General features: G+C 60.9%; 1 protein-coding gene across 1 annotated transcript in view; it reads left to right on the top strand.

The window, feature by feature from the left end:
* Window positions 1–21,318, top strand: part of PPP1R37 (protein phosphatase 1, regulatory subunit 37) — a 33,425-nt gene that overhangs the window by 9,843 nt on the left and 2,264 nt on the right. The window contains exons 2-9 of the mRNA XM_004694186.2: window positions 16,222–16,319; window positions 17,804–17,849; window positions 18,030–18,130; window positions 18,663–18,782; window positions 19,063–19,213; window positions 19,300–19,455; window positions 20,158–20,270; window positions 21,155–21,297. Of these exons, the coding sequence (XP_004694243.1) occupies window positions 16,222–16,319; window positions 17,804–17,849; window positions 18,030–18,130; window positions 18,663–18,782; window positions 19,063–19,213; window positions 19,300–19,455; window positions 20,158–20,270; window positions 21,155–21,297 (928 nt within the window). The remainder of the gene's footprint in view (window positions 1–16,221; window positions 16,320–17,803; window positions 17,850–18,029; window positions 18,131–18,662; window positions 18,783–19,062; window positions 19,214–19,299; window positions 19,456–20,157; window positions 20,271–21,154; window positions 21,298–21,318) is intronic.

The raw sequence follows: 21,318 nt of genomic DNA on the forward strand, positions 1-21,318 counted from the left end.
ACTGATAAAAACGAAAGCGCCCTACCCCGGGAGCTTTCTTCCTTGCAGGGCGGGGCTCAGACCTCGGGGTCTGCAGTGCTGAGCTTTTCTACCCCGTGGCAAACCCACCCGCTCTGCGTGTCCCGCTCTGCGGGGAGAAGGGCCTGTCCCCCCACCTGGCGGTGAGCTCCAGGAGGGCAGGGTTATGGCTGTCTTGATCTCCAGGCAGAGTAGCTGCTCAGGGAGTGTGATTTGCCCAGGATGAGGCGGCGTCTTCTTGGAGCCCAGCCCAGAGGCCCTGTTTGAGAGGCGGCCTGACCCTGCCGAGGCGGCCTGACCCTGCCGGCCTCACCGAGGGCACCCGTGGTGCACAGACCTGGCTTTTCTCCCGCCCCTCCCCCGAGATGGGAGGCGGGTTGGGATGCTGTTGTTACTAAGGAACATGTCACTACCTTCATTCCTCTCTGACTAAAAGTAAGACATGTTCTCTATTTTAAAAAACAGGAGAAAATAAAATGACTTGCTAATCCCACCATCTGGAACATTTGTTAAAAAGCAGCTGTACTGAGATATAACTCGCAGACGTCTCATCCATTGAACGTGCACACTTCATCGGGTTTGCATTTGTCAACCCCAGGTCCTTGCACCCCACCCCATGCACACACTGGTGTCTGCTGCCCCTCTAGGCCCAGGACATGTCCTGTTTCGGAGTGGGCCGTGTGTGTGCTTCCCCTGGCGTCATCTGCAGAGCCTCCCCTTCGCGGTGCAGGTGTCGGTCTCCTCCCTTTTTGTCGCTGAGTAATGTTCCGCTATGTGGCCGTGCCACGTCGTTGAGAGACGCGCCTTGGCGTCGTCCCCGCCTCCGGGCTCCTGTGCAGAGAGCTGCGGTGTGACGCGTGTGTTCACTTGGGAGTGGCGTGGCGGGTGTCACGGTCACTTTGTGCCACCATGTGAGCCGCCGCCACACTGGTTTCTGAAGCGACTGGCTCACTGTCCCCCCGCCCCGTGCGGGGCCCGACGGCGCCACAGACCCACCGCCTTGCTGTTTTCTCCCCTCCACTCCAGTGACCCAGAGCGCAGGACGTGGCCCTCCTCGTCGTTTGCTGTCTTTTTATCACTGAGCGGTAAGAGGCCTGCGCCCGCCTAGATGCATTCGCAACAGGAGCAGCGATTTCCACCGCATGGTGTGTTGGAGTGAGATGCAGGTGTCTCCTGTCCCCCTCTGACCAGGTCCCCTGCGCCCATAGAGGAAAATGAAGTGGGCAGGTCCTGTGGGCACGGGTGAGCATCCTGCCTTTTCGCTTTGTCCCATTTTTTGAAAAGCACGAGGAAGGTGCCTCCTGGGCCCGTGATCTGCCTGCCGTTTCCACACCGTCGAGCACGCTGTCCTTCCCAGCTTCCGTGTGGAAATAATGCACCGGTGTGCGTCCTCGTCGTCATCTTTGCGTTCACTCGGGGAGTGTTGTCAGAAGAGATTCTTAGAAGGTGCTTTTTACCAGGTGAGAGGGCAGGAGCCTTTGCAGCCTCGGGTTGCTGCCTGTGCCTGGACTGGGAGCCTCGAGGCACACATTTGGCCATAAGCCCATTGCTCCACTTGATTTTTTGAACGATTGAACAAATAATCCTTGCAGTTGGGTGGCTCAATGCTAAGATGGTATCTTGCTTTCAGTGTTCCTTTCAGTAGGAGTTAACCTGTTTATTGTTACCATATTACCTACTTGGAGAGTTGATGCTTTATCCCTTTTACCCATTTAAAAAAAATTATTTATGCATATAAGAACCAGGGTGTAGGCCAGAGGTGCAGGGGGTGAGAGGAGTCACCAGAGACAGAGTGGGGAGCAGAACAGGCAGCTGGACTGAAATCTACTGCTGAGGGGAGCAGTCTGCTGCGCTGTGTCTGCTCCCTGGCCGGGGATTGAACTCGTGGTACAGGGGCTGCAGAGAGCTTCGTAGTGTTGCGTCTTAACCCCTTGCACCACCAGGGAGGCTCCTTTTGCCCATTTTTGTCTTGGGACTCTTTGTCAGGACTTTGTGAAGAGGACCGACCCTGGAATTTTATTGTGCAGATAGACTTTTCTCCATGTATCATTTGTCTTGCTAGAAAGGTAGGAAGTGGGGCCGGATATCCCTTTCCCCCTTAAAGAGAAGCCTTTTGGCTTTTGCTCTTGCCCTGGTCTCCAGAGCCAGGCACCTGCCCGAGCCACTCAGGGTGGGCGGGCAGAGGGGGTGGGCAGTGTCAGCCCCAGTCCCAGCGGCCGTGGTGCCACGTTGGCAGAGTGGCAGCCGGTCACGGGGAGGCTCCCCGGTCGCAGCCGTTGTCTGCCGAGCAGCAGGCTGGGTGGGCTGGTGAAGCTGGCAGGCCGCTTCTTTTATCTTGGAACTTGCTCTTTTGCAGAAGGTACAGTGAGAGGAGCCCCAGCTCTGTCCAGTCAGCCATGGCTCTGAGGCTGAGCTGGGCCCAGGAGATCAGACTCGTTTCCCCCACAGTCAGGGCCACCCCGTCGCCAGCACCCCAGGAACGAGGTTGCCTGTTGTCAGATGCCATCACCCCTCAGTAGCTCCTGGTCCCTGTAGGTTCTCTGGCCCTGTAAGAGGGGGCTCCCCGCCCATGCCTCCTGCTTCATCTCAAGCTAATGCTTTGACCCCGGGGGCTGGCCTGGCACCTACATGCCAGGTCTCTGCCTGGAAAGGATCCCCCGACTTTGCTGAAGCTACTTCTTGTCTGTTTCTGTCCTGTCCTGTCCCTGCGCCTCTAGTGTTAATGGCTTGGGGAGCAGGTGTGGGCCGTTTTGTCCCCGCTGCCCCTGGCATCTGGAACAGCACCTGGCGCCGAGTAGGCACTAGAGGGACATTTGCAGAAATGAGTGAGTTTCTACTCTTAGTTATCTTTCAGATTTCAGCTTAAATGCTGCTTTCTCTAGGAGGTCTTTCCCGACTACTTGCCCATCTCCCACCCACCACCGCCATCATCAAAATTTGCATTGCTTTTTCTCAAAAGAGTGGTTTTTTTCCTTCGAACTCATCATTTCTATTTGTATAATTATTTGTCTGCCTCCTCAGCAATTACTCCCTGCAGGTAGGGACCGGGTCTGTTTTGCTCCTCCTTGTCTTCTAGCCTGGGTTGTTTGGTACAGAATGAACAGACACCTTTAGCTCCCAAGCAGAGCTGAGGGTCAGTCGCATCACTGCCCCTTCAGAGATGAGGGAGGTCAGGTTGGGCGGTGAAAAGGTCCAGGCACCCAGTTCCATCACTAGAATCTTTGCAGGACCAGGAAGTAGCACACTTTCCTGATCATAAAATTCCAAATTTAAGCTCCCCCAGTGCCTCCAAGTCCCTTGGATCATTGGGGTCCCTGACTGGAAGCCTGAAGCGGGCACCTGCAGTCGTCTGTGGCAGGGCTGGTCGCCTCAAGGCTACCGATTTTCCTCAGAGGTTGGCCAGTCGCCGCCTCGGCCCTTGGTGGGTGTTGGCGATGGGAAGCAGGGAATCCCTTGGTCAAATACGTGGGTGCCCCCAGCTCTCTGCTGGCCTGTTTGCCTCCTTTGGCGCTGAGCCTGGCCTCAGGCTTTCTCTGCTCCCCTGAGTGTTGGCAAGGTGATCCCCTCTGCTGCAGCGCCCTTCTCTCTCCCTCGCCTCTTGCTTCTGAGCTGGCCAGTGCATGGCGGCGTAGCTAGCACGTCAGCTCGAGTGGACGTAAGGAGGACCTGGGCACATACCTCGCAGCTCAGGGCCGAGAATTTGCTGTCGCCTCGCCTCTGCCTCTGCCTCTGGGCGGGACGGCCTGCTCCAGGGCGCGCTGCGGGCCCCGCTGCTGTGCGAGGACCACCTGTGTGTGCTGAGAGCGGAGTTTATGCTGTCAGTGGACGCTCGGGTCTTGCCTTTTCCCAGATTCACCCTTGAGATGCTCTGGAGTTTTCCAGGTGGTCCGTCACACTGCTGCCAGTTTTCAGTATTCCAAATGCCCTGTGCAGCTGAGAGCCCGTGGGCCTGGGACACCTGGGCACGGACACTGCTGGGCTTGTGCAGCCGTCCACTTCCTGCCAGTTCTCTCGAGCGGCTCTCCTCTCCTCGACTTGGCCAAGTCCCCCTCTTTCTCCAAGCGTCTCCTGAGGGCCTTCCTTCCACACGCACCCACCGTGTGGCAGAGGCAGTGATATCTGGGGTATGATGGTGAGAATCTCGCCATCCCTGCCCACATGTGACTGGTGGCCTTCAATGGTTCCTCCTCCAGGGTTTCCCTGACAGTTAACTTCCCTCCACCTCCCTTGCCCCAGCCCTGTCCACTCAGGATGGGTGGGGGTGGGTTTCTGTCCCCACTGGCCTGGGACCGCTGTTGGTAGGGGCCAGGCTGTTTGGACCCCGTGTTTCCAGCATCAACCCCATATGGAATGGAGCATAAGGCAGGTGCTTAGGGAGGGCTGTGCCAAGATATTGCTCGGACTCACTGTGAGGAGTAAAAGGAAGAAATGGTGGGGGGAGGAGGAGGAAGAAATGGAACCCATTATCCAGCGTTTGTTGGAGTTAGGCCCAGGCCGCACCCCCGTCTGGCCCAAAGCCCAGCCCCAGTGGTGAACACGCAAGGTCCCACCACCTGTGCTGGGCGATGGGCAGAGAGAAACATGACCTGCCCGAACGTTCACTCCCCTGTAAGTGCGGGGCTGAGACCGGGGGACTGGCAGGGGGCCTCATGGAGCAGTGTGAGCTCGCCCAGCTTCAGGGAGCGGATGTGAGTTTTCCTGAGAGGATGTGACCCAGAGTTTGCACGAACCCCGCTGCTCCCCTCAGCAGCATATTTCAGTCCATCTGCCTGCTCTGCTCCCCACTCAGTCTCGTGAATCCTCTCATTGCCCCTGCACCTCTGGCCTGTACTCCAGGTCTTGTGTGCATAAATAAATAAATACTAAAAAAAAAAAAAAAAAAGGAGTGAAACAAGAGTTGTGGAGTCCTAAGGATGGCTGTGGTGCCCATCGTGGGCCAGTGGCTGGTCACAGCCGGACTCCGTTAGCTGGTGTTGGCAGGGTGCGCACAGGGCGCTTGCAGCATGCCAGCATGGCGCTGCGGTCTCTACTCCCCAACTTTCTATCTCCCCAGAGCCCATGAGGTAGGTGCGGTTGTTGTCACAGGTGAGGAAGGACCTTGACGTGCTCACTTGACTAGTCCGAGTCAGCCTGCAGCCTCCCCTGGAAGCTTCCCCCCCGCAGCCTGCTCGCCGCTGCACAGCCCTGTGGGGTGGACAGCGTCTCCCCTCTGCGGGGAGGGCACAACCCTGGCCCGAGGCAGAGTCACCCGGGCTCCTCCCGGGCCCCTGAGTCCATACCCCACCCGTGATGGCTCATTTGTCCCCAAGTCTTCACTTCTGTGCCCTCGGAGCCCAGCCCTGGGTAAATATTTGTGTAGGGGCAGGAGGAGGAGCGTGTGTAATCAGCATTGCCGAGCGGACAGCGGCTGCTCCAGTCGTCTCGGCTGACCCTCGGGGAGCCTCTGCTGGCACCCACTGCCTGTTCCCCAGCGCTCACCGAGGCCCACTCAGGTCAGGCCTGGACCGGCTGGCGGCACTGCTGCTCCCCTGCGCCAGCCACACACCTCACAGGAGGACGTCAGGACTGTTTCCAGGAGCCTCTGTGTGTCTGTCTTGTCGGCTCCACTCTCCACATGAAGAGGCTCAACTGCAGGAGATGAAGGCTCTCCTGTGACTCTTGGGGTCTGGGTGTCAGGGCCAGAATCCACGTGGGGCCACAGGGTGCAAGTGAGTGCGTCACTGGAGGGACTCGGGGCGTTGCCAGCCTCCCGGGGTCCTGCAGCCAGTAGGAGCCGGGACTGTGCCAGTGTCCCAGCCACAGGTGCTTTGCTTTTGTTCCTCGTTCATTCTGGTCATGGGCCCAACAATCCTGGCCACCCTGGCGGCCTGGACGAGACCACTCCGTCCAGGTCCCTGACCCAAGCGGCCCCTGCAGGCTTAGCACAGAACCCACATCCTTCCTGTCAGATGGGGCCTCACTGGGGCCAGGCTCAGCTTGGAGGCGCTGGGGGAGTCAGTTCTCAGAGAAGGGGGCCTGGCCACGGCCTCTCCCCGCAGGCTGCACTGTTCCCTGGGCTGAGAAGTTTTTGTGCGCAAAAACCCCTTTGGGGTGCTCCTTCCGCCGAGGGGCTGATGAGGCTGCAGAGGACCCCCTACTTCCCACGTCCGGCCGCGGCCTGCCTGAGAGAGGCAGTCTTAAGCACCGTATTCTGGGGGTACTGCTGGCGCCACAGTGGGTGTGTTGGGGCTGTCCGGCATCCAGTTTGGAGCCTCTGTGACAGGCCTGTGCTGGGGACACAGCAGTGGCCAAGGCAAACCTAAGCCTGCCTCCCGGGCTCACTGACCAGAGCGGGGTGAGGGAGACTGTCGGAGCAGCCAGCCAGTAGGGCCGTTAGAGATTAACAGAGGGCGTGGAAGGAAGTGAGGAGGGCTGGGAGAGGCTGGGCGGCAGGTGGGAGTGTGGAGCTCGCAGTCTGCTCTCCCGGGCGGGGCCCTCCCTGCCCTGGCCTGAGGAAGTGGACTTTGAGGCCAGGCCTGCCCACCTGTCCAGCTGTGTTCCAGCAAGGGCTTCACTTCCCTGAACCTCGTTTTCCTTTTTTTTAAAGGGTGGGGGCACCTGCACCCCCAGTGTGGTGGTGAACAGAATAGTGGTGAAGTGTGTTCAGGAGCAAGGACGGTGGAGCAGGCCGCTGGGCCGGACCCCGGCTGTTAGGAAGCCTGTCACCTTGCCCTGGCGTCTAGTAATTACAGTCTCCCTCTACCCCTTTCCCTGGGTACTAAAACCCAGGCTTGCTGAGAGCAGCACCTGGGGGGACATGCTACCGAAGTGCTCGCCATGGCTGCGATGATACTTGGAATGACAGGGGCACCAGCGCACTAGGGCCCCTGGGGCCCAGACCTGGCGGCCTGCCCCGGGAGCGCAGCTGGCTGTGCAGTGCCCCACGGGGGCAGTATGCGCCCGGCGCCTTGTCGTCTGATCACACGTGTTTCTGTAAGAGGATCTTCGGTCGGGCCTAACAGCTCGGAAGGTCAGGACGAGGGGGCAGCGCAGGGTGGCCCAAGGCACCTGCCGCCTACGCCTTCCCGGAGTGGGCAGGCGCTCTGTGTCCCTGCCCAGGGCCCAGGACCTGTAGGGCAGCTCCAGACCGGCGGCCAGCTGGTTGCATCAGCCCCGCCCGCCTGTCCGCTGCTGGCCTTGCTGCTGCACGTGGCCGCCACCCCAGCTCCTGCGTTGTGGTGCTTCCTTCCCAGAAGGGGGCAGGGAAGAACACCTCTTACTCCGAAAGCGGTGGCCTCGGTGGCCTCGGTCGTCTCAGCCGTTCCCGAGCTTCCCCGCCCAGCCCTGCCCAGCCCAGGGCTCAGCGTGCCCCTCTCCGCCGTTACTGGCTCACTGGGGGAGAAGGGAGGGTGACGTTCAGTTCACGGTACCAGTCATCTCATTCATTCGCAGACTTTGACGTAGGATCGGGGAGCCCTCCTAGGACAGAGCGTGAGCAACCAGATACAGACTGGGGTGCGCACTGAGAGAAGGCAGGGGGCTTGGCAGGGGTGTGGGTAGGGAGCTGCTTTAGGAAGTGGTCTGGAGGACTTCTCAGAGGAGGTGATGTCTGGGTGAGCCCCGAATGACAGGTTAAGAAGAGCAAGGTGGGGAGCGGGGAAGCTTTCCAAGCCAAGAGAAGGCCCTGAGCTCAGAGGCAGGAGTACACAAGGTGAAGCTGGGACGCGGTGGCCGGGAGGCTCAGGGGGCAGGAGGGCTGACGCCCATCTCAGGGCCAGGGCCCAGTGAGGGTGCGTGCCCTGGGCTGCTGAGCTGTGGGCTCAGGCTCGCAGGGACAGCCAGTGGCAAGTAGAAGCTGCGGCTCAGCTAGCCCGCCCAGGCACGGCCACCACCAGCCATGCTCACACGTCACCCTGGTCGCTGCAGCCCACCTCCCTGGGCAGGACAGGCAGAGGGCCCCCAGGCAGCAGCCCAGAGGCAGCTTGTAGCCGGGCTGGCAGAACCTTCTCTTTGAGGGAGTTGGTCCTGGTGCTGCCTGCCTCGGGCTCGGGCGCAGAGCACGCTCAGCATGGCCTTTGTCGACCCGTGTGGACACTGCTGGGGCAGGTGCTTCTCCCCAGCCCTGCGGTGTCCAGCCCTCAGCGATCATGACTTCCTCCCGCCCTCTGAGTTACAGGCAAGCTGCTAGCATTGAGGAAGCCTGAATGATTGTTCCTCGAGAAGAATCTGCTCAGTGTCTCTTCATCTTTCCCGAAGGGTCACAGGCACAGGTTGTTCAGCACAGGCTGAGCAGCTGGACATCCCCACCAGGGCCTTTGCCGGGGGGCGGGGCAGCTGCTTCCCTGTGCCCTGTCAGTCTGAGCCAGGTCATCACCCCCCAGGTTAAGAGCAGGCACCCAGCCATTGTCCCCCAGGCCACCTTTGACAGGTCCTGGGCGAGGACCCCCCAGCCTGCTGTGGGAGAGTGGCTGTGGGGCCGAGTCTCAAGGGCTGTCGGTGGTGTGCGTGAGAGCATCTGAGGGCTGTTCCCCTGAAGGCAAGTAGCCGTGGAGCTGGCTTCCCAAGCTCCACGAGAGGCCGCCACAGCGGCCCAGCAGTGAGAGGAAGGCTCCCGGGGCGTGAGGTGTGTGTGGCCTCTCGGGCCTGGCCTCCTCCCGGTTCTCCTTTCCTTGGTCTTAGGTTGGGGGTCCAGGCCCCGTTTCCTCCCAGGGATGCTGTGAGGCTTCAGTGGGCTTGGGCACATGAAGAGGTGACGGCCTGGTGATGTCGGCTGCCAGTGGGCTCCCAGCGGACACCTTTGTCACCAGCGTGGGTCAGGAGCCCCAGGTTCCTGCCACCTGCTCCCTGTGTGCCTTGGAAGTCTCTGAGCACCCTCCACCCTCCTGCCTTGCCCCCCAGAGTACCTGTGCCCTTGGTCCTTCTTTCTTTCAGGTTCACTGAGCGTTTGCTGGGCCAGGCCCCAGGGGGCCTCCCAGGGTGGCTGCCACTGCGGCCCATCCTGACTCTGATGAAGTTGTGGTGAAAGGTGACTTCCGCCCAGCCAAGCCGCCAGCCCCAAGCATGTGCCAGATTTCCCTCCCTCCCTGCCCAGAGGCCGCCCTGGGCCCCTCATGGGCCACCCGCTCCGATCAGCTGCTCTGTTTAACTTTTCGTTATGATCATTTGCAGACAAATAAAACAGCTGGAGTGTAATAACCACTGCGCCCACATCCCAGCTTCGGTGCTGACCATGCCTGCCGCGTGCCGGTCGCCCCGCTCTGTGGCCGCAGACCCCACACAGCCGTCACGTCACCTGTGAATGTTTCTGAGCTGCTTCTGAAATGGGGGGGACCTCGGCCCCGCCACTTGTGTCTGCTGTTGCGTCCCCTGGGTGAGACGGTGCTTTGCGGCAGGCGGCGCTGTGAGGCGCGTGGTCTGCCCTGCATCTGCTCCAGGGGCTGCTGGGCAGCTGCGCGGCCTCCTTGCCCGACCCCAGGCCTCTTCCCTCACTCCATGTGTTTCCTTTGTAACCGTAGCCCCGGTTTTTGTTTCCCCCTTTATTTCATAAACGGTGGTGGTGGTCACTGTTGTGCACCCTGCTCTCGTGGAACAGATCCGGGCTTGTTCCCTGTGGCCTGGTCTGGCCGGCTGTTGACTGCTCCCCTGTGGGTGGGCCCCGGTGTCCGTCCCGTTCTGCTTTGCAGAGGGCCACGATGAAGCATCTTCCAGGCCCATGGCTCAGCAGCCCCGCAGGTGTGTCTGCCGGGCCACGCCGGGGCGGGGACGGTGCAGCCTAGCGTCGTGCAGCAGTAGTGTGGAATGTGGACAGGCCCTGCCTAGACAGGCCGGCGCCCCTGCCTGCCGCTGGGGGGCGCGTGCCGCCCGCTGGGGTGCCAGCCTGCCTGCTAGGTGGGTGCGGCCCGTTGCCGTGCACTCACTTGATCTGAACTGCTCTTGCTCTTTCCTTTAGTTTCTCTTATCCTGAGAATCACTGTGTACATGAAGTCTGGGCTTTAGTTTCCTGTTCCGGGATGGACTTGGCCTTACAGAGAGCTGAGTGGAGAAGAGGGTGAGCCTCCACTGTGAAGGGCACCCCCACTCGAAACAAGGACGTGGGCTAGGAAGACAGATCAGATCCTGCCTCTGCTTGAAGCAGGAAGAGTGTCCTTGAGTGTGTCACTCTGCTTTCCCTGCCTCATTTGGAAAGAGGGCATGATCCCTGCCTCTCCGGGCTCCAGGAGGCACAAGTGAGGTCAGCTTTGGAAACCACCTCGTCTGAGACGAGGCCCGAGTGGTGTGTTCCTCTACGCCGGGCTGTGGTGGAGGGAGGGTGGGAAGGATGTTTGGAAGTGTGGGGCAGTGGCTGGAGTGTGGGCTGGAAGCACAGGCCTGGGTTCAGGCAGTGGACTCTGGGCGAGGCCTTTTCTCTTGGGACCTCTGTCTCCCCAGGGTTGAGACAGTCCAGAGAGGGAGCACTGTAGGATTGGGGGTTGGGGGGGGAGGGTGTCCCCAGGCAGGAGAGAACCAGGCCTCTAGGATAGGGGGAGGTGGCTGACTGAGTAGTACAAACCTGTATATTCCCAAGTACAGGGAGGCGGCCAAAGTCTGGGGGCCTCCACGGAGAAACAGAACACGGACGCCTGGCTCCCTGGCTTCTCAGGACAGTCATGGACAGAATGAACAGCTGGTGTGATGCCTGGTCTCGGGGCCTCTGGGCGCACAGCTGGGTGCTGGGCCTCGGTTAGCACCCAGGGTTGGGCTGCAGGTCTGGGTATGAGGGCACGGGCCGCTCTTGCATCCCTTCTGTAAAGACACTCCTGTGAGAAATACCTGGCGGGCAGGGGAGGGGGCGCGTCTGATCCAGCGTCTGAGGGCCCTCAGAATCTCTGTGCCCAGAGCTGCGTGGGTCAGGGCTGGGAGCGCGGAATGAGGAAGAGCTGCGCGTGGTCAGCGTGAGACGCGTGACCCTGCAGGGACAGACCACTGGGCTTTGCGGCCGCTGAGGGGCGGGGCCTCAGCGGGCAGGGCTCCCCCTCTCGCTGCGTCAGGCCCTTCTGCCCCCTCTGTTTCAGGCGCTAGGAGACTTTGTGCTGCTCTGTCCTTCTCTTGTCCCCTGCAGCCTGGGCTGCCCAGGCCTCCAGAGGGATGTGTGTGGCATGGCGGGAAGCCGGAAGTAACTGGGCATCTTCAAGACGCAGAGGCCTGTCTGCCTGGGCCAGCCCTGAGCTGGGTGTGCTCGTGCCCTCACAGCCTGGGTGCCGCGCCCATCCACCCAGCAGAGCTGGGAGTCACGCGGGGTCCCTCTGATGCCAGACGCCTACTCTGCCCCACACCTGAGTGTCCATCTTGGGGACAGAGGTGAGCAGCTGGTGTGTTACGTACCTGTTAACCGTTGGTGACACCTCCCCTGCCCCAGCCCAGCACTGCGCCCTCTCTGGGCTGTCTCAGCCTTGGGGAGACAGGTCCCGGGAGAAAAGGCCCTGCCCAGTGTTCAGCACCGACCTGTGCTGAGGCGCTCCGCGGGAGGCCCCTCATTGTGGCAGAAGCATGCAGGTCATAAAGCGCCGACTCAGCTTTGAGAAGTGCCGCTCGGAGACGGTGATAGCGGGGCTGTTTAATGCCTGATGGCTGTGGAAGGCTCCCGGGGAGGCTGGATGGGAGACCTGCAGGAGGCGGGAGAAGGCAGAAGAGCCCTTCGGCGAGAGCGGGGGCGGCGGGCGAGCCCGAGGCTTGTGCCCGACGGTTCTGTGGCTGGTGAGGGGCTTGACGCTGAGCCCCAAGTGAGGTCTGCCCGCACATGCACTCCTGCGTCCGAGCTTTGCCATAGCATCTCCAGTGCCCATTCAGTGCCCAGTGACGCGACCTTCTGGAATGACCCTCTGCCTCCTCGCTGACCCGTCGCCTCTCATCCTCACCCCTGCAAGTCGTGGCTCACTCCTCAGCACAGGACAGTCGCCTCCCGTGCCTTCCTCAGGGTACCAGGGTGGGCCGGGCCGTCCGGGCCCTCCCCCATTCCCGCTGTGGGACCTGAGCCGGTCACTGGACATTAGCAAGGTCCCTCTGACCAGGGGTCGTGGGCTCAGACTCATCCCTGCAGGACAGCGATGAGAGGCTCCGTTGTGACGCATCTGGCGGACGCTTGGTAGCGCGTGGAAGTTAATAGAGGAGCAAAGAGGAGCCCGCCACACCGTGTGCAGCGAGCCGGGGCAGGCACATGTGGTGAGCACATGTGCCCCAAGCTCCGGGCCTGGCCCCTCTTCCCTGCCTCCAGCCCCCCTGTCCAGCCAGCCTTGGGGCCCAGAACCCACCCCTCGCCTCCCAGCAGCCTTCTGCCCAGGAGCAGGCGCGGCCTCCTGGTCAGGTCACACTGTCCACCGTCAGCCGTGGTGAGCTGCTCCTCTCCCCTGCGTTCCCTCACCGGCCTTGAGGCCGTCAGTGCTTGGCCATGTTGGGGACACGCAGGGCCAGAAACCCTAAGCTGTCTTCCTGGAGACAGTCTGGTGTCTAGACAGTGCAACTCAAGCTGGTAGGGAGCCCGATGGGGCACTGGGGTGAGTGTGATGACAGGGTTGGAAGTGCGGGGTGCAGTGGAGCATGGGAAGGGAGAGCGTGGCTGGAGCTCAGTCCTCAGTGACTATAAAAGGGGCCAGGGAGCCATGGCTCCCCCTGACCTCCCTGACTTAGCAGGTCCAGAGATCGGGGCACCCTTCAAGCCTCCTGTAGAGATTGGGGCACCCTTCAAGCCTCCTGTGTGGTCATCTGCGTACCCTTCCCTTTGGCACACACCCAGTGGGGGTGGGGATCCATCCAGGTCAGATCCATCCCTACCCTCCTTGGGCCACACAGACTAGCATGCAGCTGACGTGGCTGCTGTTGACTGAAGAACAAGATAGTACCTGGGTTAGAAGCTAACTTAGAGGGGTTGAAGCAAAGAGCCGCCAAGATCTTTGGCTTAGGGGACCTGAATAATTGGCTTCAGGCCTGGCTGGATCCAGGATCTCTGATGTCTTTAGCATACTCTCTACCTCTGAACTTGGCTTTCCTCTGAGTTTGCTTCCTCACTAGAGCCGCTGACTTCCTGGTTGATCAGGACAGCTGCCCACAGCTGCAGAATGGAGGGCCATGTCAGCGGCCCCCAGGAAGAGGGTTCTTCTCTCATCAGTCCCTGGGACTCACCGAGGCTGGTTCTGTAGGGGCCAGCTTCCTGACCTTGACCGGTCACTCCTGGAGGCTTGGGGAGGTCAGTAGGGAGTTGACGTGACATGTGTGTGGCCCAGCACCTGAGGGAAGTCGGTTGACCAGTGCTTGTCTACTCAGGGGGAACAGGGCAGGACATGGGCCAGTCGGCACTCTGGCAGGCTGTGTCCCTGACGCTTGGGGCTGCTTCAGGTTTCCAGGCTTTTGCCTCCCGGCTCCCCCGTGCCTTGACCACCTGCCCTATACCCCTGCGCCAGCCTTCTGCCCCTCTAAGGAGAGCCCAAGCAGCCTGGCCACTGGAGGTTGGTGTCCATGGGTCTCGACTCCTGGCACCACATCCTTGTGGGGGCCTGCAGGGCAGAGCCCTGAGAGCAGGGCCCGTCACTGCACTGTGCCCAGCCCCAGTGGCTCCTGCCTCATGCGTCCTTCAGTGCCCTGGCTTCCTGGGGCCCTGGCATACCCACCCTCTCCTTGGTATCTGCTGTCTCATGTGGGCCCCCCACTCCCTGGGAAACTGCGACAGTGAGAGCTGCCCCACCACCGCGCCCCCACCCTCCGCACTGTTGCTTCCTGGTTTTTGACTCCCACTTGGATGACGGTGTCTGTCTCCGCACCAGCTCCAGGCTGGCAGAGACGACCTGCGTCACCGCCGCCCCTGGTGCCCAGCCTGTTCTCACATCTCGTGGGTGCCATCGCACCTGTGTGCAGAGACCAGGCTCTCTTCCTGTCACCTGATGCCAGGCATCGGGTTTCTGGCTGCCCTTTGTGAGGGCCACAGCAGGTGGAAGGGAGGTGGTAGCCCCTGCCCCCTGCCCCCCACGCCTCTGTCTCTCTGGGGAGGCAGCTGAGCTGCCAGGCACCAAGGCCCCAGAGCACACACCAGGGGTCCCCACCTGCCGTTCCCTGGCCCCAGTCGTCCTCAGGCGCTCCTCTCCTGCCGTGGGGGAAGTCGGCCGCACTCCAGCTACAGAGCCCGCGCGGGCGGCCTGCCCTGGTGTGCTCCTCGCCTGCCCCTTGGCTCTGGCCTGGTCACGTGTGCGGCCTCTGCACCTGCTTCCCCTTCATACAGCTTGGAGACGTAACTGGGCCGCCCTCATGGCGGTCTGCAGACCTCTGTGGAGAGGACCTAGCGTGGTCCTGACGCAGATGCAGCTCCCAGTCCTCGGAAGTGGCGACCGCCACTGCCACGGCCTCTTCTCCAGCGGCGTGACCTGCTGAATCACGTCCGGCGCCACAGCTGTTCAGCAAGCGCCCTCGTGTCCCCTGGCTCCTGAGACTGGTGTGCGTCCCTGTCAGGAAGGAAGAGACCGCTGCCTCCGTTGCTCACAGCCTGTCCAGGGCGAGGGCTGGCGATGGTCTTATTCTGAGCTGCCGCCTCCACACATGCCACCCTGGTGCACACACGTGGGCCCCTCACACGCCCCCTTCCTCCTCAACCCCCCCATTCACTCCTTCACCTTGGCCCCCACTGCAGTCGGACCCCCAGAGCTTTGACTCGATGCTGAGGGAAAACGCGTTTGAGGCCTGGCTTGGCACACGTGTGCCCACACCCATGACCCCTGACCTCACCAAGCTTTCCATGACTGGACAGGACTGTTGGGTCAGTCATTCAGTCCCCTGGGGACTCTGGAGCGGGCATGCTCATGCCCACTGTAGGGAAAGGTGACAGACACACAGGTGAGTCGCCTGGAGCCAGGAGCCCATCCCTGGCATCCTGGCCCCAGAGCTTGCGCTATTCTTCACTAGGTGGGGGAGGGACCTGAGGTGCCCTGCCTGAGACTGCAGAGTGTGAGGGAGGCAGTAAAAAGCTCGTTGGGCCCCCGTCCTGTCAGGCCGGAGCCATGCCCCCTATAACCTTGCATCCCTCCCTTCGGAACTCGGCCCAGCTTCCAACCCAGCCTTTAACCCCCCACCGGTGCCCCAGGGACTTTGTGTTTTTCGCTTCCCTGCATCGCACTTCCACCACCCTAGCAGGCCGTCCACAGGGTGTGAGCTTCTCACTCTGCTGCTTTCCTCTCTGGTTCACCTCCCGTGCTGCCTGCTTCCCCCATGGGGAGACCGCAGCTCCACCGTGTTGGCTGTGGGTGCTGAGCTGTGGCCCCTAGCACAGGCCTCGCAGCATGTGGAGAGACACCCAGGGCGAGGGCCTGTATGGGGGCCTCTCAGGCTGTAGCAGCTGAGGGTGGGGACCCTGTGATGGCGCTCAGGACCCCCATGTTGCCTTTACAGAACTGGGTACAGGCCAGAGATGTGGTGGGTGAGAGGATTCACCAGAGACAGAGTGGGGAGCAGAACCGGCAGATGTGCTGAAATCTACTGCTGAGGGGAGCATCGCGGGTCAGGAGAGGTCTGACACGACATGTGGGTCAGCTCCCTGGCCGGGGATCAAACTCGTGCTGAAGTGGCTTCAGAAAGCTTCATAATGTTGAGCTTTAACCTGTTGCGCCACCAGGGAGGGCCCCCACGTTGCCTTTTGATCATTTCACCCCGTCACGTGAGCAGAGGTGTATAGGGGTCAGTCCTGGACTCTGGGCTAACGGCCCTGCTCACTGCCCTGGGCCACCCAGACAGCCCTCATTGACTTCGGGAACATTTCGCTGTCGAGGGTGTGGGAGTAAGAGCTGAGTTCGAGTTCTGGCCCATGGCTTACCAGAGCTTGCCTCGGGCACACACCTCTTACCTCAAGGCACGGATTCATTCCCTTGTCTAAAAAACCTGACTGGATACCTGCCCTGGGCCTGGCTCTGTGCTGAATGGGGTTGGAGCTATGGGGACCAGTGCTGCCTGGCCCTGTCCTCCTGGGCTCCTGTCCAGGGGAGGACTCCTGAGCTACAAGTGTGCCGTGTCTGTGTGAAGGGGCTGGTGAGGAGTGGAAGACAGGGCCGACGTGGTTTGGGGACAGCCAGGGACACGCTGGGCAGCAGTGGCCATGAGGGGCCTGGCTAAATGCGCCCTTGGAGGGAGTTTTATCATGGTGCTCAGAGGCCCGTGGGTGGGAGGAGTGGGCCCAGCGCGGAGCGTCACAGGCCTGGTCCTCTGTCCCTGCAGCCCAGAACGTGACTGTGGACGAGGTCATCGGGGCCTACAAGCAGGCCTGCCAGAAGCTGAACTGCAGACAGATCCCCAAGCTCCTCAGGCAGCTCCAGGTATGTGCAGCAAGGGTGAGACACACTTGGAGTCAGCAGGGATTCCCCAGGGGAGGCCGCCACCCCCCGACCCAAGGCCCCTGGGCCCTGGGTCTGTGAGGGCCCGCAAGCCCATCCGCCGCCACAGTGCACCCCTCAGGGGCTGTGTGAGTGCGGTCAGAGTCCTCTGTTTGCTTGTTTAAGCAGCACAGAATTAGATAAAGCAAGAATTTGTATCTTTTAATCCCCAAAGAAATTCTGTTTACTAGGGTGAAAGCCATGGCTCCAATATTTATTTTTAAAAGTCTGAATAGCAAAACGTATATGCTAAATTTTTAAAAATTAAAATAGAAGAAAAAAAGATTAAAATACTTACCCATAAACAGTGAACCCACTTCTCTGACTGTCTTTCTCAAGCCTCTCTCCAGAAGCCCCTACAGTTGACAGCTGGGATCCTCACCCTCTTTCCTGTGCTTTTTTCCCTTTTTCAAAAATCTTTATTTTTTTTCAATTACTGAGGTGACATTGGTTTACAGCACTGTATGAGGGGTACAGTTCACACCTCTTCAGATGTCTGTCACACACCCACCACCAAAGTGCCCACACCCTCCGCCCTAGCCCTCTCCTACCCAGGGGCCACAGGCCAGAGGGCACTTGTGGTGTGACAGGGGTGACTGCAGCCACAGTGCTGCCGCTCTGCCCGCCAGCCCTCAGAGCTAAGTTTCCTGTGGCCCACCTTGCCTGGCCAAGTCCATAAAACACTGCCTCGTGCTTCTCTGATCCAGTCATTCCAGAATGTTCCATTGGTGGTTGCTTCCTCGGAGAGTGCTGCTCTGAGCAGACACACTCACCACTCAGCGCAGCACATCTGGGCTAAGGGTTCTGGGCGGTTCCAGAAGGACTTGTTGGCGGGCCCAGGGAAAGATGGCCACATAGCACGGGTCCCAGAGTATGGGCCCTGTTGCCGACCGATAGGCTCAAACCAGAGTCACTAGTGGTGAGCGGCCTTAGGCAAGGCTAGGCCTTAGCTCTTTGTCTATACACAGGCCCATCATAGCACCCACCCCAGGGTTTGTGCGTGTGGACCCCAGAGAACAGGACCTGGTATGTGCGTGCGTGCGTGTGTGTTGGGACTCAGAGCAAGGAACCAGGAGGGGCCGGGAGGATGTCTGACTTCACTCCCGTCTCTGTGTGCAGCACCCTGTGCCCTGCCTCATAGGCTGCGCGCCGTCTGTTCCCTCTGCCTGGAATGTTCACCCCAGAGATACCCACAGTCCACTCCATTCAGTGGGGGCTGTGGGACTACACGAGGCCTGCCTGACCTTAGGACTGGCTCAGTCCCAGGCCCTTTGGTACAGAGCTGTCCCTTTCTGGCTCCCTGAGACCCTGCACCCCCACCCCACCCAGAACCCTGCCTCACCTCCGAACAGCAGAGCCAGTCGGACGCCCGAGCTGTCCCACTGTCGGGTCTCCTGCCCTAACCACCACCCGCTCTGCTTTCCCAGGAGTTCACAGACCTTGGACATCGCATCGACTGTCTGGACCTGAAAGGTGTGTGTCTGGACAGGGCGGAGCCCCCCAGGAGGTGGCGCGGAGCTCAGCTGGGCGGGGGCTAGATCAGAGAGAGAGAGAGAGAGGTGCCCCCCTGGGGAGGGGTTGGAGGCCGAGGCCCCGCCCTCCCTTGGCTCAGACCTGCGCCATGCGATGCCCGTGCACTTGCCCCTCTCCCAGGTGAGAAGCTTGACTATAAGACCTGCGAGGCCCTGGAAGAGGTCTTCAAGAGGCTGCAGTTCAAGGTTGTGGATCTGGAACAGACGAACCTGGACGAAGATGTGAGCAGCCCTCTCCACCACCCACACCTGCTTCCTGAGCTCACCAGGCCCTTAGAGGTTGGGGAGAGGGCAGTGCAGGAGAAGGGAGCCCTCTTAAGGGACAAAATGGGGAGACTTCTCCGCTAACCAGAGTGTAGAGGAGTGTAGCTGGCCCTCAGGCCCACCCCAGAGGCAGAAGCTCTGTGAGCAGGGGGAGGCTTGGGAACCTGATGCAGCCGGACGTGGCCACCTGGGTCTGAGAAACACCCTGAAAGTGGCCTCCCCAATTCAGGCTCACTTGGCCTCACCTTCCAACTTAGAGGCCACCGGGAATAGGGACAGGGATCCTGGAGGGCGGAGGCCAAGGCGAGGGCTGGGTTATCAGTCAGGGCTGCTCTGGGTGGGGGAACCAGCCTTAGCAAGACAAGGGGAGTGGGCTGGTTCCCATGACCTGGGAGTTCTGGAAGAGCTCCCTCCCCTCAGTCTCTAGACTTCTACCGCCCAGGCAGCTTCCCTTAGCCCTGAGACTGAGCCCGCATTGTGTCTGTCCCAGGGTGCCTCAGCCCTCTTCGATATGATCGAGTACTACGAGTCAGCCACCCACCTCAATATCTCCTTCAACAAGCACATTGGCACCCGGGGCTGGCAGGCTGCCGCCCACATGATGCGCAAGGTGGGTGCCCGGGCTGGGCCCTGTCCAGGGTGGAGGAGCTTGGGCGCTTTCCTGGGGTTCCCAGCCCTGAAGGCCTGAGTCTCCAGGCCGTCTGGCTGTGGGCTGTCGTGCCCACCCTCCCTGCAAGCATTCTCCTTCCTCCTGTGTCCCTTGGAGGCCACTGTGGTCTCCACCCCACAGGGAACTCTGCCCTGCGCTGTGGGCTGGGACAGGTGGGGAGGCCCCCCCAGGTCATGGGGGGCTGTGCCAGCCTGACCCAGCCCTGCACTGGCCCCACCAGACGAGCTGCCTGCAGTACCTGGACGCCCGCAACACACCCCTGCTGGACCACTCGGCGCCCTTCGTGGCCCGAGCCTTGCGCATCCGCAGCAGCCTGGCCGTGCTGCACCTGGAGAATGCCAGCCTGTCGGGGCGACCCCTCATGCTGCTCGGTGAGCCCCGGGCCAGGGTGCTGTGTGGGCGCTGACGGCTCCCTCAGACCTGTCCAGTCATGGCACCCTGCTCCCTGCACCCTCAGCCACAGCCCTGAAGATGAACATGAACCTGCGGGAGCTGTACCTGGCTGACAACAAGCTCAACGGCCTTCAGGACTCAGCCCAGCTCGGCAACCTGCTCAAGTTCAACTGCTCCCTGCAGATCCTGGACCTCCGGAACAACCACGTGCTGGACTCAGGTGTGTGTGAGGCTCCGCCCAGCGCCCACCGTGCCCCCCTCAGCACTCGGTGCTGCTGCAGACACAGGGGCAGCAAGACAGTCCCAGTCGTGCCCTCTTGGGGCTCACCATCTAGTGGGGACACAGGGCAGGGCTGGGCTGTAGGAGTCCAGAGAGGGTTTCTGGCCTACTCTGGAGGTCAAGGTCAAGGAGCTTCCTGGAGGAGGGAACAGCTCAGTGGAGACCTGCAGGAGGAGGTGAGTACTTAAAGATGATTAATCTGGAAAGAGTGCCTTGAAGGAAACAAGGTTGTGAGGAAAGGAGTGTGGGACTGGGCGGGTCGGGGGCGCTTTGGGCACCCAGGTGGGAGCTGGGGCTAGAACCAGCCGTTTTATTAGCCTGGGAAGAGCATCTAGGCAGAGAAATTCCAGATGGATGGACCCTGAGGTGAGCGAGCTCAGACGTTGAATATGTGGGGGCGGGAAGCTGTGCTGAGCCGGGGGGTGAGTGGGGAAAGAAGGGGGTAGTCCAGCGGGAGACCCCAGTTCACAGCAGGGAGCGAGTGTAAGAGTGTGTTTGTGACCCTACTCACATTAAGCCACCCCTGGGGTGTAGGGGAAGGGTGTGGGACGAGCAAGGCCTGCGTCTCCCCTGCATGGCGGGTGTGCTTGGGAGGGAAATACAGCCGCCACGGTGACAGGAGGACTTGCTCACTGCCCCCAGGTCTGGCCTACATCTGCGAGGGCCTCAAGGAGCAGCGGAAGGGACTGGTGACCCTGGTGCTGTGGAACAACCAGCTCACGCACACGGGCATGGCCTTCCTGGGCATGACGCTGGTGAGCGGGCCCACAGGGAGGGCAGGCCTCTGGCCCCCACCCTGCTCTCGGCTGCCTCTTCTGCTGCTGTCCTGTCTCCCAGTCTTGCGCGGCCCACGAGCTTCATTCCTGTTTAGTCTTTGATTCGGCTTCTGCCCCCTCTTCCCGGAGGACTGGGGCCCTTCTTCAGTCTGGTCTTTTTGCATCTAGCACTGCACTGTATCCTAGTACAACGTTTTTGCACAAGGTGAACATAGAAAGTTCTGCATAGAAAGTTAGTATTTCTAGAAGTCTTCAATAAGTCTCAAACCATTTTTAGGATGCAATGTTTGGAGCAAGCCCACAGGGTACAAAAATTCACACCCAAGTTAAGAAATAGCCCCAGGGCCCTCCCTGGTGGCATGGCGGGTTCAAGCGCAGCACTAAGAAGCTACCACAGCACGTGCAGCACGAGTCCCATCCCCCAGCCAGGGCGTGACCCACAGGGCACCGCAGACCTCTCCTGACTCGCCTGCTGTCCCCTTCAGCAGTGTATTTCAGTGGATCCGCCCATTCTGCTCCCCACTCTGTCTCTGGTGAATCCTCTCACCACCTTGTCCCTCTGACCTGCACCCCAGTTCTGTAAGCATAAATAAATCTTAAAAAAAAAAAAACCTACAGTCAAGCTGGTGTCCAGAGTCCTGAGGATGTTGGTGTGGGCCCAGAGTGGGCCTGGGCCGTCGGGTGTGGGACCGACTAGAGGCACAGAGAGAGGGCTGGGCACGAACAGGGCAGAGGCACGCGAGAGACCACGAAGGTGGGGGGGCAGCCTCGTGGCGATCTGGCCCAGTGGCGCCAGACGACACCGCGGTTTGCCTTTTTCCTGACTGGCCTTCTGGGGCTGTGCTCACTCTCGCCCCATCCAGCCTCACACACAGAGCCTGGAGACGCTGAACCTGGGCCACAATCCCATCGGGAATGAGGGTGTGCGCAACCTCAAGAACGGCCTCATCGGCAACCGCAGCGTGCTGCGCCTCGGCCTGGCCTCCACCAAGCTCACGTGCGAGGGTAGGCGCGTGGGGGGAGGCGC

This window comes from Condylura cristata, unplaced genomic scaffold, assembly GCF_000260355.1.
Source record: "Condylura cristata isolate star-nosed mole 26May11 unplaced genomic scaffold, ConCri1.0 scaffold00041, whole genome shotgun sequence".
Classification (NCBI taxonomy): Eukaryota; Metazoa; Chordata; class Mammalia; order Eulipotyphla; family Talpidae; genus Condylura; species Condylura cristata.